The sequence below is a fragment of the Cydia fagiglandana genome, chromosome 18 (genome assembly GCF_963556715.1).
Source record: "Cydia fagiglandana chromosome 18, ilCydFagi1.1, whole genome shotgun sequence".
NCBI classification, from domain to species: domain Eukaryota; kingdom Metazoa; phylum Arthropoda; class Insecta; order Lepidoptera; family Tortricidae; genus Cydia; species Cydia fagiglandana.
The window spans coordinates 8,442,562-8,459,029 of record NC_085949.1 but is presented as its reverse complement, the minus strand read 5'-3'; the positions used below and the strand labels follow the sequence as shown (position 1 = coordinate 8,459,029).

At 36.4% G+C, this 16,468-nt stretch overlaps 1 protein-coding gene across 2 annotated transcripts in view; it reads right to left on the bottom strand.

Annotated features, from left to right (window-relative positions):
• LOC134673663 (metastasis-associated protein MTA3) overlaps nt 1–16,468 on the bottom strand; it is a 94,829-nt gene that overhangs the window by 67,101 nt on the left and 11,260 nt on the right. For both annotated transcript variants that reach the window (XM_063531673.1, XM_063531672.1), the window contains exon 2: nt 5,751–5,912. In XM_063531673.1, coding sequence (XP_063387743.1) covers nt 5,751–5,912 — 162 coding nt within the window. The remainder of the gene's footprint in view (nt 1–5,750; nt 5,913–16,468) is intronic.

The window sequence follows — 16,468 nt, the reverse complement described above, 5'->3', positions numbered from 1 at the left end:
TGCAGATTAATTCAGTCAGACTTATTGTTAGTAGTTAGTTAAAATTGCTGTCGGATAATTTTGTGTAAGATTGTATACAGTGAGTAAATCTAATACGGGCGATAAATTAAATCAGACATAGTATTCATTAGTGTAATCATGAAGTAAAAGGTTTTTTTGAGTTGCAGTTCATTACGACCCCATAATTAATTTTTTTTAAATTTCTCAGCAGCAATGTACTGTAAACATGGTTGCGGTACCGAAATGTCAAATGTTCATTAGCAATACAACAATAGCATTTACAAACTTACCTATCTGGAGGAACATTCACAATACATGTTAGCATTACACTGCGTTTAATGTTTTGTAGATATTTTGGTAGATAAAAGTACTACTAGGCGTGTTAAAAGATATTAAATCTTATTTATTTATCATGTTTATCAACAAGAAACTGACTTCATTTTAATCAGTCACGATGACAGCACTTGACGTGATTATTTTTAATCTGAGCAATAGACAAGCACCTTTGATAGCACACCCTTTTTGAAAATTCATCTAATATCAGTATCTCATAAGTGATTATTGTGTATTCATTTCGTATTTAATTTGCCTGATTTTTTACCACGATGGCGGAAAATAAGCATACGGCCCGCCTAATAGTTGTACAGTTATTACCAAAATTATTTCGAGAATTAACTAAACCGTCTAAACACCACAAAACTTGGTTGGTACCTACATTGTGTGAAAACGTGGCAATCTCTTTGGTGGAATTGCAAGTTTCTTATTTTATTTCAACTCAGATTTGACAATGTCAGTCGTTCGATTCAAAAGTAATCGTATGTTATAAAAATGCCTCGTTTAACAACTTTTACTTCTCCTGAATTAATGGACATGATTTTAATTTACGGTGAAACACTACAAAATGGTCATCGAGCACTAGCTGTGTACAGAGAGCGATTCCCTCATCGGGTTGTACCAAGAAACGCTCGAGTAATTGTGTTTTTTAGTTTTCTTTTTTAGTTGGTTTTCTTTAGGTAAGTATTTTAGCAACTTCAGTACATTTCAGTTGTAATTTAAATGGGTCGTTATTAAAATAAATTATTGCATTAATAAGATTTTTTGATTTAATTTGATTTTAAACTAGGTAGTAATTTCGTCTGATAAAAAACATCATACTTATTTATTATTTACCCACTCATGACAGTTAATGACATTACATACGCAATAGGAGTTTTTGAAAGTAATTGTCAACGAGCGTTTAACGTGAGTGTGTTTGCATTACATTGCGGGCTGAATTATTTTGTATGGACAAAATTATTGTTGCAACTTTAAGTAAATGTTATCTAATTACCTTTACTTTGTCCTATACTAACCACCGTTAAGAGATTCGCCCGTATTAGATTTACTCACTGTATACTCGTATGTATTACGAACGTGTTAAACTTCTCTTTTTTCTGGCTATGCAAGCCAACCAATATTGATACACGGGCCACCATGAAATGGTTAACATAATTACTTACATCGCGCTGTTGACAGATCTGTTATCAGAGGCTTATCAGTGAATTATAACTCTGGGCGAACATAACGGCTACTTGCTCCGACGATTTCATGCAAAAACTCCGTCTTCATTGTTACACATCATTGATTGTTGTTGTTGATGTTTGATAGCCAATCAATTTTTAGGGTTCCGTACTCAAAGGGTAAAAACGGGACCTTACTAAGACTGTCCGTCTGTCTGTCACCAGGCTGTATCTCATGAACCGTAATAGCTAGACAGTTGAAATTTTCACAGATTATGTATTTCTGTTGCCGCTATAACAACAAATTTTAAAAACAAAATACATATAAATATTCAAGTGGGGCTCCCATACAACAAACGTGATTTTTTTGCCGTTTTTTGCGTAAATTGTAACCCTTCGTCCGTGAGTCCGACTCGCACTTGGCCGGTTTTTTAATATTACGGTGACCATAAAAATAGGATAGTTCAATAATAAAACGGAAATATGTGGAATAATATAAAAGGCCACTTCCGTGGCTTGTGGATCAACGGCGCGTGACTATATGATATTAGATTATGATTACATTTCTAAATTTTTCGACAGTTCGAAAGTTTGCGCAGACGATCAAGCATGCATAAAAATCACATGTACCTACTATGTAGAGTATGTAGGTACCTGACGATGTAAGACACGTACAGGCCAGTTCGAGTTTTAATTATTAGATCTGTTTCCAATATGATACTGATCTGTCATTGTCAAAAGTTACGTTTTTGGTTGAAGAAATGTCACTTTAATTTGGCATCTGACAGATCAGCCGTATCATATTGGAAACATATCTAATAACTAAAACTCGAATTGGCCTGACGGTATATGCTGTTTGAAGTGCGATTAAAACAATTTCAAGTCAAGCGCCAATATTTCGGCTTAAGTTTATTTCAGAAAAAACATTAATTTGTTTTCAAAAGTCTCAATCTTTTGACGTTGAACAAGGCTCATGGGAGTCTGGGGTCCGCTTGCCAACTAAACCCAAAAATTTGCCTAGGTACTAGGTTTTAAGAAAGCAACTGCCATCTGACCTTCCAACCCAGAGGGGAAACTAGACCTTATTAAGAATATTGGTATTAGTTAAGAATATTGGTACGAGCCGGGGTTTGAAGGTTTGAACCCGTAACCTCCGGATTGAAATTCGCACGCTCTTAGGGTCTCCCCAGATATATCGACGCGCAGTCGGCAAAATCCGTTCGGAAAAAGCTTTATATCCGCGCAATAAGAGAGAAAAAGCCTTCAACGCTTCGGCAGGCGCCGGCCGATGCGAGCCGAGCCAAACGACGACTTTTTCGTTCTTATTGCGCAGACATAAAGCTTTTTCCTATGGGATTCTGCCGATTCCGCGTCGACATATGTGGAGGAACCCTTAAGGCTTGGCCACATACAGAGCGCGACGCAGCGCCGCGTCCACGCCGCGTGACCGCGGCACATGCTAACAGGTTACCGACGTCAAACAGACTGCGTCCCGCCGGTATCACGCCCCGCTTCTGTCGCGCCCCGCGCCGCGCGGCCCCTTGCGTCCGCGCGGCGCGTTCGCAGCGCTGCGCCGAGCGAACGCGGCGGCCCGCCGCGTCGCGCAAGGTCACATCAGTAGGATCGGACGTTAGGCAGCGAGCGGTGCGCCGCGTTCCCGCGCGGCCGCGCCGCGTTCACGCGCGCCTTGAGGGCGTGTTGAGAGCGTGAGGCCGGCGCGATCGGCGCGCGCCCTGTTTGACCAGGCTTTGCGTCGGCATCACGCGGCGCGGACGCGGCGCTGCGTCGCGCTCTGTGTGTGGCCAAGCCTTTAATCGTACCGCTAGGCTACCAGCATGTTCGATATAACCTTTAATTACCTATACAACTGTCAGTTTACATCATCGGAATTTAGTTAGGAATAAGAGTTATTTTAATATTTGTTTACAACATGATCTACCTACATGTAAAACCTAAACAGAGTCCCATCACTGAAACATACTTTGGGTTGGTACCTAAACGTGCTCAAAGTAACTACGAGCCACGCTGACATTAACAATAATGTTTGTATTAACACCCGACATACATTGTGCTTAAAATAAGTCATAAACAAACAAGTTCAGTGGTTAAAATAAATGTAAACTAGCAAAATTTGTGTTGAATCAGATTGTACGGGAAAATTCCTTTTCATACTGCGACTAAGGACACTTGCCTATTTTAAGGCGAGATATACGCTCTGACGGATTTAGAGTTTGCGATTCGATTTGATATTGAGCAAATTTAATGAAATCGTGTATTTATTTCTTAATGACGCTGGATCAGTAGGGCTACCGCCAATACCGAAAATCGTCAATTGCGGGGATTTTTCTCTGTCACTCTAATTACGCCTTCATTGGAGTAAAAGAGAAAGATCCCCGCAATTTGCGAATTTCGGTTTTCGCGGTAGCCGCTCAGAAATTCAATAAGTGATATTAATATTATGAAATGAATACACGGTTAGATTACATTCGCTTCATTTTCAGAGAAATCCCAATCGAAAATAACACGTTTCGCTCTAGGCGTACCTCGCCATAATATTAACCTATTCATATTTTGTTAAATGACAATGATAATACTAGTACAGTCAACTGCAGAGAAAAGGTACCCCCCCCCCCCCCTGCATAGAAATGTATATGCAAAAGTGCTAAGCTAAGCTGAATGTCTATATATAAATGTAGATGTTATCTTTTATGTTCCAAATTAAATACATAATAATCGATCGAAATAAGCGCTATATGTGTGATGAGGTAGTTAGTAACGTATCGGCGAATATATCAATATTAAACATATGTTGCGATTGAACCGAAGTAGTCTTCAGTAGTCCAGAATAGTCCAGATGCGAATGTTTAGGAGTGGTAGGGTATAAATGGAATACCACTATATATAGCCGAGAATCACACGTGCGATAGGATAGGCCATATGGGCCCACGTGACGTGGCCAATTACAGCACTGTAATACCTACAAGTACACGTACCATCGTAAAACTATTAGGTATATCAAACGGTGCTGTCTTAGTCGACGGCGACGGTGACGTGCGTGACTGTTACGAAAATCGATAGCAAATAATATTATTACTAATTTGCATTTCAAGGACTGTGTTCTAGTTATATATTACTTTTGTAGGTGATTTTGTAACTGTATATTATAACTTTTGCCAAATGTATCATATTTGACACAACTGACACAAGCCATTTTATCGTCTTTTACATAATATATGTATATTGCCTTTAACAACTTTATGCGTCATTAACCATAACTTAATGAGATTGAGGGTTTTCTCAAAATAGTCCAATCTCCACCACCGAACCAGTTAGATCGAAGCATAACTTTATTAACTTTGCATAACTACCGTGAAGTTTAACATACTATATTACTAGGTATGTAAAATTCAGCTCAATCGGATACTGGTTTTCATTCAGCTCGCATGATTTAGCTTGAATCTATTCACATAAACACACACATCGCGTGTTAAAATAAAGTCAGATATTCGAGTGCCTAATCTTAACTTCGAATGAGGGTTGAGGCAGTCAGCCAACACTTGGTTTCAAGAATCTAAGAGGCCCCTCGTCGCAAGTGTCACGTCACGAGTTGTAAGAGAGCTTAGGATATTTAACATACTTTTAGATGCTAGTTTACATATGTTTTTATCCGATTACGACAATGTCAAGGAAAGGGTCATTATTTTAGGAGTCTATATTGTATTCTTATTACGTGTTCCACAGTAGCGCCGAAACGACTGAACCGAATTTCATTCGTTCAGGATCGGGTAACGTTCCCATACCCATACAAACATTTTAACTAACAACCAGAGTTAAGCGATTATTGGAAAAAAATCCGCAGTTAGGTTAGTATTACCTGTTTATCTGAAAATGCCTACAATTTGAATCAGATATCGACAAAGAATGGTATCGGTATTATGTTATTCGGTGCCAACAGATGTCATTAACACCGCGACACGTTTTATGCTGTAGAAGAGTGTAAGGCTACGCTACTTTTGTTTATAATACTTTGTTTATGAAATAAAGGAAAATTGGTATATTCACCGAATTGGGTCAGGCGAATGTTCAAGGGGAGGGCTCTACCACAGCTGACCTACCAAGACTTATTATTATATGTCTGTCGCGAACATTTACCTCAACAGCTTTCATGAATATTCATTTTTCATTTATAACAATTGTAGCATAATTTGTGTTTTCGATAGCAGACGTTTATTAACTACAAAATGTACTCACTTTGATGCTTATCAGCTAATTGTATGAGCGGGTTCGGCAGGTCCCGCCGCCGGTAGAAACACATGACTTTTGCTTCTACGTTGCCTGATGCCGTCTTGTTCAGTTCTTCTATCCGCCGGATTTGGTACGGAGACGTCGACGACGTCTCGAAATAGACGCAGTCTGTGTACAAACAAAGAGAACATTGTTAAATCCAGGTGTTACAATATTTACGATACAACAATTGTAACATGTAGTAAAGATTGAGTGTCACATGTTTTCCGTAAACAAGGTATGTGTATGTTTATTTCAAACTATTTACTTGAATAGATTAAAAAAAATACGATACTTAAGAACGTCTTGTCACAGCCTTGAAAAAGTACTGTCAAGTGTGAAAGTGCATATATTATGAATTTATATACGAAAATTGCATTGTCTTAGATGTATAATTTTGCAGGATTCCTGTTCGTGTTCGTTCTGTGGGGGTTCAGGAGTTTTATTCCTGTTTTAGACTTCAACATTCATACAGGTGAACTTTTCGGCTTGGGCTGGTGGAGTGAAAAAAGTTCATCTGATATTAGCTCGACCATAACTATTCATAAACGCGATACTGGTCTGAATTAACTATGAATCGTTTGTCTTTATCTGTCATTTTGACTTATGTATTTGTAAGAAACGGATAAAACATTTAACTAAATCAGGCCAGGAAAGTTTTATGAATAAGGGAGTGTCTTAGGTACGTAGAGTAGTATTAATGAGTTGTCTTTAATACATGCATAATTTCTATAAATACCTAGTAGGGTGGGTCACTGGTGTATGGAGAAAAAAAAAGTATTAGTTATTCTTCGGGCACAGTTACAAAAAGTTGCGTAATAATGCCAATAAACAGTATTTCAAATTATTCTGTAGTCAGAATTCATTTTCTGCCTCCGGATCGATTTCAAAGTTTTCATATAAATATTGTTATATTTTGTATGGTCCGCGGAGTATATTTATGTATCGTCTCTTTATTCAAACTTTAGCTAATAAGTTATACCATTTTTAGCTCGAAATAGCATGGTAAAGGTTCAGAGCCAATAAATACATAAAAAAGTACTCAAAAAGAAACATGTTTTTTTCATAATGTCCATACATTTAACAAAAACTTTGACTAAAATCCGGAGGCAGTAAAATTAAAGCTAAAAATAAAATAAAAATACCTGCAATAATTAGATACCAAATGGCACCTTTTTTTAACTGTGCCCCCTATAAAATAAAAATAAAGTAAAAATGACCCACCCTAATACCTAGTGAATATAAAATGATGTTAGATACTTTATTATTCATTACATTGTGGATAACATCCTATAATTCCATTACGTAATAGGTTTAGTTGTTTCCTTCTTAGTTATATTTTAGGAGCGAATACCCGACAGCAGCTTGGGTTTAGATGATAGATGATATCAATCTTTTGTTAACAATGTTTGCTGTTGTTTTGCTCAATCCCCGCAAGGATAATCAGTGGCGTAAAGCTAGGGCTACACTTATCCCACGTACGCAACGTATGCAATGCATTATGAGTATGACAATCTGAACCCTGAAATTTGTATGCTTAGAAACATACTGTCATACGCAACGCAACGCATGCAAGTATGTTTCTAAGCATACAAATTTCAGGGTTCTGATTATCAGAATGCATGTTATGCGATGCATACGTTGCGTGCGTGGGATAAGAGTGTCCCTGCCTTAATAATCATGTTTCTGGCATCTCTTTCGTGCAAAGAGGAAAATGGTTATGTCTTGAAATAAATAAGTTAATTAACCTAGTTAACATTATAATAATACATGATCGGTATAATCTATATTTGTATGTATTATATAAAACTTCCTAATTGTCGATTGTTGGTTAGTTCCATCGCCATGAGCCGCTCATGTCGCGTGGAAAGTAGTTGGAGCGGAACGGATGGCCGGCCTGTATATATCGGCGGGTACCTTACCTGCACATATGCTCGTACCACATAACAACTAAAAATGGCGCTTATTACCGTTACACCACAGCAATACTAAATAGTTAACGCGCGCACAATGCGATGCTCCAGACCTTTCATACCAAACAAAGCCTATGTAACGACGTTAGTTGTGGACTATTAATCTTGTGACAATACTGTACTCGCCTTTCTCTCGATTTGTAGACAACTGAAATTTGAGCTTTGTGCCGTCTTGTAGGAATAATAATTAACTAACTGCATATTGCCTATAGTTTAATTGAGAAAACTAATACGTACGTATCAAACCACGTTAGAATAATGTAAGGAGATATCGTATTTCGCGAATAGAAGTTTCCATTCTAGTGCGATTTCGAGGTCACCTAAAATTAACTTACGATGAGACGTTGTGATTCGCCGTGGTATACCTATACTAAGATAGGCGGGTGCTCTTTTCTACGTCAAACGAAAACCACTGGAAAACTGTGTTTATCAATTCATAACTAAACTGCTGAACTGGGATTCGATATTATGCATGTCCATTGTGCACGCCTGCAAGTCATTCCATTTAGGTAAAATAAGTAATCTAATAATATAATTAGCATTCTATATGTGGTGGCATTCTACTAAACAGGTAAGGTACCTACCTATAGCGATAGCGCAATGCAACTTTGTACATATCCTTGCAGTTTATTGCTCACCAGCCAATAAACAATCGACCAGGCCCGCCATTCCCGCCAAGCATCTACAAATCTAGATCGCGGTGCTATCCTACCGCGACCCCCGCTGTAAGAACGACACTCGTACTTTAATACCGATAGGTAAGTAGCTAGCTACACCCGCTGCCGTTCTGGTTCTATACATACCTACCAACGGCTATGTCCATAGCGTACCTACCTATGCATACTCGCATAGCTATGTGGGTATATAAGTTGGGCATTATGCGGCTGATAGCGGTGTTAACGTCCGTTCAGTTTTGCCAAGACTTTGGTGTATTTTTGGAACGTGTCAATAAGTAAGTGTATATTAAAATTAGCCTCGACACGTCATCGTGAGAGTACTAAAGTGATTGAATTCGCTCTCGATGAGATTTTGCTGTTTAAATCGCCACGTGTTTTGTGATATTCGACACTCAATAAACGTTCATGCAAAATATAATTACCGGGATGAGAAGAACCGTCTTTGGTTCCATTTAGAATAACTGAAGATATCTTAATTATAAGCGAATTATCATGAGTGAATAGATTACCTTAAAACGAATCAATGAATCGCTAACTGTAACCTTGATGTGAGTATTGAAAAGCATCGGATATTTATTTTGAGCATCTTAACCAAATAAAGATAATTGTTTTAAAACTTGCAGTTGAAAACCTAAAACCAGGTCATGTTCGGGTATATCTAAAAATTTTCAAATACTTAGCTGACTAATCGTATGTGTTCGTAAGTGGAATCGAAAAAAAACGAATGCTTATGGTATGCAATCATAAACCTGCAAGTCAGCATCTCATAGATGTTTCATTAGAAGAATGCTGTGTAAAAATGGGTGCCAAATACATTTCAATTATCAATGATTAGGGTTCTGTATCCGAAAGGTGCCAAATGGGAACCTATTAGGTACTAACGATTTACTATCATTAGGTACAAATGGAAAATTGTTCACTCGAAATTATACGTCAAAGTAGAAAAATGACAATTTAAAATACATCGACTAGGAAAATTGTCCATCCAGCATAATGTCGAAAAAGAAATATGTCCAATAATAAAAATGTCAAATATGATACAGGTCGAAAAATATACTGTGTCCATTTGTATTTGCGTACACTGAAAATCATGACCAATTTGTACATTTACGATTATAGAGGTTTACAATGCCATAGTCATGGAACTATTAAAAAGAAATGACTATTTTCAAAAAGATAGTTTTATTTTAGTATAAAATGTGTCATTTATGTCAAGACAATATGTGAGGTAGGTACTGAATATACATATTTCATTGTGCTCATAATTTATAATGGACAAAATTCCATTCTGGCTTAATTAATTTACGACGATTACACATTTGGTTAAATATGTTTTTGAGCACAATTACATTTTGACAACATTCACATTGGACACTATTACTTTTTAACCGACTTCCAAATCCCAAAGGAGGAGGTTATCAATTCGGTTGTATGTTTTTTTTTATTTTTATTTTTTTTATTTTTTATGTTTGTTACTCCATATCTCCGTCATTACTGGAACGATTTAGAAAATTATTTTTTTGATTGAATGTATATGCATACAGATTGGTCCCGTTTCTGTCAAAACCCAGTTTAGTCCGATAGCAATAACTTTTGAAGTTATAAGATTATTAATGTTGCCTATTTTTTACATATAGTTTTCAGACTACACACTAAACCTAATAATAATAATTTGTGTCATCCTAGGTATTTGCTTAGGTAGAAATTTAGGTATTTCTTTTTTTAAACAGCATTCGGTAAAAAGAATATTCGAGATGAAATTCTTTGTTTCCCTGTAAAAGCAAAGTGGCTTCCGACGTACACACGCATTTTGTGTCATTTTCATCCACGGGTATAATGAGATTTAATAAATACCTAATAGTGAACCTGAAATGCCTAAAATAAAATTATAGTCGGTAAGTGAAGTGTTGTACTTCACAGGATATTATGATATGTTATTCAAACAAATGTGTGTCATATTCATCCACCGCTTTTATTTATAATCTTTTTTTTTCTTATAAATATCATGTATCTGCCACAAAAAAAAATTCATGTTATTAAGTTTACGTCTACATTATTATAATGCCACATCGAGACAACATTCAAAATTTGGGTCATTTTCAACAACGGTTTTTTATTATTTGGCAAAATAAAACTTTGCATGAACGGCGTACGCGGGGAAGGCTACCTACGCGTGTAGGGTGCTTGTTAGATGAACATTATGGCTCCTCTACACGATAGGCCAACGCCGGCCACTTGCTCCCTCTAACGCATAAATGCATCCCTTGGAGTGGCCGGCGTTGGCCCATCGTGTAGAGGAGCCATTACAGTGTATTTATTTCATTCGGAGGCATAATTATTATATTAAGACGAAACGGGAGCTGAGCTAAAAGTCAATTTTGAGATTTCAAGCTGAATATACCCGTCGCTCTGACGGGGCGTAACCGCGGCGTGAGAGACTGTATTTGTATGTGTAATGCACGCACACAGACGCGTGCGGTGCACCCGTACTCGCGCTGGCGCGCACCTCACTGATTGCAATTTGCATTGTCACTTTTTGTTACTGCTACTACTAAGTAGGGTAATTCGCCAGTAACTGGCCACTTTTAATAACTGGCCGCCCTAAACTAAAAATGAATCCTATTCACCTATAAACAGAATTCATTTTAGTAGGTTTCAATAACTTCAATAACTGGCCACCTTATACTAAAATTAATTTTATTTATAGGTGAATATAATTCATTTTTGGTTTGGGATGGCCACTGACGAATTACCTATTGCGATTGAACTTTTTTACTTACCCGGCTTACGTTTACGGCGAATAGGGTAATTCGCCAGTAACTGGCCGCCCTAAACTAAAAATGAATTCTATTCACCTCTATACAGAATTCATTTTAGTAGGTATAAGGTTTCAATAACTGGCCACCTTATACGAAAATGAATTCTATTTATAGGTGAATAGATTTCATTTTTGATTTGGCGTGGCCAGTTACTAATACGAGCTCCGATGCATATGTTTTCGTCTAGTGAGACCATTTTTTGAGGTTCTCGCGTTTGTTCAAAAATAATGTTTTTGTTTAAAAAATACTAATATTTAATGCTTATACTAATGTAATTTAATTTTATATGGTAATACTCTGCAATAACTAAATCCAAATACAAGGAATGCCGTTTGTACTGAAAGAAAAAAAAAATGATTTTTTATTTTTTTATTGACGGGTAGGATTACAACATACGTGAAAAGGGCTATTACTAGGGAAAGCAATAGGGCTCTGCCAATGTACTGACAATTTTGTTTCGAGCCCATGCATGCAGCAGTGCTGTAGGAGAGGACAATATGATTTGGACAACGTTTTTGAAAAGTCCTTTTTTCAGCAATAAAAGTCTCATGCAATTTTATTATACGATCAAAATAAACTACATTAAACATTGCTATTATGGTTCACATTACTGAGTTATTTTATGTTTATGTGTAAAATTTATTAAAATAAACAAAATTGTTGCGTGGAACTAGACGAAATAATTTGCATCGGGGCTCGTAGTGGCCTGTTACTGGCGAATTACCCTATATGTACTTAGTGGTTAATACTAGTATCAAGTAAGTATTTTTTTTTTCAATAATGCTCAGAAACGAAGTATAGACATGACACATATAAATATTAACGTCTTTGTAAGGCAGGATTGGACATTCTATAGAGTAAGAGTAAGTGCATGAAACAACCAATTCAGCTAGGACTACGGAATGCAATCTAGATCTCGCGAGATCTCGCTAGACTCCCCCCGTTTTTTCGAAATTTAACCTAGTTGACAGGAAATCTCGATATATGCAATCTCGGTCGAGATCTCGATTAATATTTTCGAGATCTCGAACAAGATTGAAAGTGAAATACTTTGTTTTAAGTAATATATGACCTTAGATTCATGTTGTTCAGGCAGTGCTATTATGTGTCTGGCTTTAGCTCTATTATTGTTACGCAGTTTCTAAGTAAAGGTAAATAGTGGTTTAACATCGATAGCATTTCATAGAAGTAAAGTAAAAATTAAAAATGATTTTATGTTAAATGTCAATTTAATTTGTTGTTGTTATTTTCAAAATATAACATGAGGTACCTTAAATAAGTAGTATGTCGGCGGCATATCGTAAAATCGTAACCCTAGGCGTATCATGAAACGCCACCATTTCCTGATCTAATACTAACCCAGGCATATCACGATCTTCCTTATGAAAGAGACGGCAGATCCACCAGAGCAATGCATTCTTTGATATTCCTAGCTTCATAGCGGGCGCATTGTAAAATAATTGATCGAGAAATCATATATTTTCAATGATTTTGTAAATGACTACAGTTATGACTACGGTTATTAGAAACCAATTATAGTATGTTTAATATTCTTTCTAATAGTATGCATCACCAATTGATCAGTAAAATAGAACCCGAGAAATAATGATTAGTTGAGGTCGGTCGCCCGCCATTTACGTGACGGAACAAAATTCATCATTACTTTGTTATATAATATCATACAGCAATAAAACTTCTGGTTTTGGAAAGCTAATGAAATTTTTCGTATATTTTATAATAACATTAATTGCGGTAAAGTTATAATTTATTGAGTTAGACGCATGTTTTGTCAGTACTTATGCCGGATCCATGCACGGTAAAAAATCATATATTTGAAATATTTTGTAAATGACTACAGTTATGACTACGCTTATTATAAAACAATAATTGCACGCTTAATACTCTTAACGACATCTCACACGAACCGATCGGTCCCATAGGACTAAAGACGTGAACAAATACCTATCAATGCTGGTCGGCCGCCCACTTTTTCCTTCCTTTTTTTCGACAAGTTCCCCCCCCCCCCCCCCTCCATAAAATAAAAACCGGTCTATTCATATTCTGGAAACCACGAGGAACACGTCCATACCAGTTTTAATATTTAGAAGAGATGTCAACGAAAATCGTGAAGGAGACGACTTTTGTTTAATTTGCCTATAGACTATAGGAATATCAGATTATCACACCTTGAGGTTTGCACAAAATGGCTGGTGTTCGCTAGGCAGATCATGAAATGTCGGCGTTTCATTATATTCCTAGGAATATCTCGATACGCCCGATTTTACGATGTCTATATGTATGGAATTCTTAGAGATTTTTGATTAAAATAACACATTTTTAGTTACTTTGTCAAACTCGATCTCGTCGAGATATTAATCTCGATCCCGAAAATCTGACTGTCGAGATCTCGAAACACCCAATCTGGATTCGGATTTTTCGTGCGAGATCTCGAATCACCAATCTTGGTGCGAGATTGCATTCCCTAGCTAGGACCTTAAATTGCTCGACAATTACGGAGCGTGACTGTACCTAAAAAAATTGTAAACCCATAACCATGCAATAAAATATTTTTGATTTTGATTTCTAATTTGAAATATTAGAATCAAAAAGTTCAAAATAGATTGTACCTATGTAACTACAAAAATGTGTTCCCTCTCAACGCAAAACCCCTTGTGTCTTAGGAGGATCTAGATATTTTCACACAAGACGGTTTATCGATAACTTCTTACATCACTAGATTATCGACATTAAATGTCGACTATTGCCCATCACTTTTCTGGCTGTGTACGTATTTAGAAACTTGACTCCGCCCCTAAAATTAGTGCGATAGGGACAACTGCAGCTGAGGCGAAAAATCCTGCGTAAAAATGACAAAAATCGAGGTTTCGTAGTCCTCTTTTTCCTCCTCCAAAACTTAACCAATCGTAACCAAATTTGGAAATCTAAATGATTATGAAATTATCCGTGTCGGACCGTTTAGCTTTTTTGGCTAATTGATATCAGTTTTGAATACCACGCCTCTCATTGCGGCATAGTCAATTAGGCCATTTTGGCCATTTTTGAAGGGCTCTAGCGCCTTAAAAAACAAAAATATCACAAAAAGCAAAACGGTCCGACACAGATATTGATAATATTAATCTGTGTTGAAAAAATCATTGCTCTAGCTTCAAAAACCACGGAGGAAAACGAGGACTACGTTTGTATGGAGGAATGACCACTCCTGTTGGCTCTTAAGTCTTTTCATAGTGTGGGAGTAGGTATGTTGTAAGTATATTTAAAAATAAAATGTAGGCTCCTCATACTGACCAAAGTTCGTGACATTCGCAATCAAAAGGTACCACTTTATCCTTGCCATAAGGACTCTCTGACAGGTTATTTATATAAAGATACAATAAAATTTCGTCTTTATGGTAAAGGACAAAGTGGTCCCTACCTTTTGAATGAGAATGTCACATCAGCGACTCTTAAAAATAACTTTTATTCGATATTTAGTACACTTTTTAAGATTATTTTAAGACGCAATGTATTGCTAATTTTGTGATTTATAAAGCGTGGCAAGCAACGCCAATTACAATGATGATGGTGTACATTGAATACAAGACTTCATAAATTTTAAAAGTTATTGAAAAAAATAAGTTCCTTTGAGGAGCAGAATATTTTCTGTTAGAACGATTATGAAACAATTGAATTAATGAATGATTTTATAGGACATTGTTACACAGATTGGCTTAGTCGATAAACAACGATATTATAGCATATAAGAAATTATATACATAATATACTATAAGAAATTCCACTGTGAGTAAAACGATGATAGTTGCTGAAAAACACCGAGCTGAAGTTTTTAATTTGAAGAGAAATGTAATGTTTGACAGTTTAGTAATAAAGGATCCATAAAACTATTTATTTATTAGGCATTATAGACCTTTACGCCCATGAACAAAGGTAACTGCCGAAAAAACTCTTAGCGTAAATGCTTTCAAATTTAAGGGCAAACATTACAATGTAGTAATATAGGTCCCAGAAAACTATTTATTTGTTATTATACATCGCTAAGTCCATCTTATTTGTTTTAAATTTAGAGTTTAGAAACTAATTCGTGGTAGTAAACGATCTTAGAAAAATCCTTCAACCTTGTTCGCTTCCTATACTTATGGTAAAATCATTTTAGGGCGGGTCATAAAGGGCAAGTAAAATAATAATTGTCAATAGTAAAATATGTCCTTTACGACCATATTGACCATACGAGATACAATATGAAAAATCATCAAGACAAATGAAGGGCTTAAAGGACGACAAAAGACATGTAAGTCATTTACAACCATATTTATATTTAGCGGTAACCTTAACGATAATATCTATGAATTTCTAATTTATAACTGGTCATTTACGCCCCTTGAGATAAGCTGTTTTTGCAAGCTCATAGTGCAAAAATTGGGTCATAAAGGCAACTTTTTAAGAGATATAAAAATTTTCACTATACAGAACGAAAGCGGTTGGAATTCTGAACAAAACTGTATATAACGACTACCGTAGGCTCAAAGGGCGTAAGGGACAAAATTGCGAAAATGCTGTTATACTCAGTATTTTTTTCTCTATCGAATAGTATATTTAACGTATCGATAACTTGAAAAAAATGTCCGATAAGCCCTATGAAAAATCAATGCTTGAACACAGTTTTCCAACGCATTTGGCCGTATCTGCCAATTCAAAAAAATGTTGTGAGATATTTTGGCGTAACTCCCAACTTTGTGTACGAGACGCCCTTTTGCATCGGAAATTTTTGAGTGCTAAATGTACGTTACGCCCACAACTAATGTACAAAAAATGTATAACTATTGTATATTTATGCTAGAGAGAGATTCAGTGTAAGAGATACGCCCGCGCCCCCATACTATGTATAATGTCGGGTTTATAATTGTTGCTTTTTTGTGTTTAAGTGGGATGATCTAGTTATACCTACTTTCCTTGTCATTTTTTTTGTTAAGTAGGTGGTACAGTCACCTGCAATAATATGTTACGTTTCGAAGGCCGCAAAAATATGTGACACGCTCTTATGGCTCTACGAATAAGTTCGTGTCAGATATTTTTGCGGCCTTCGAAGAGTAACATATTATTGCAGGTGACTGTACTTGCATTACCTGCTCATGTGCTCATTGCTTTATTTATAGGGTTACTAAATTTTGACAATTTAAACTGAACTAGTGGGTACTTTT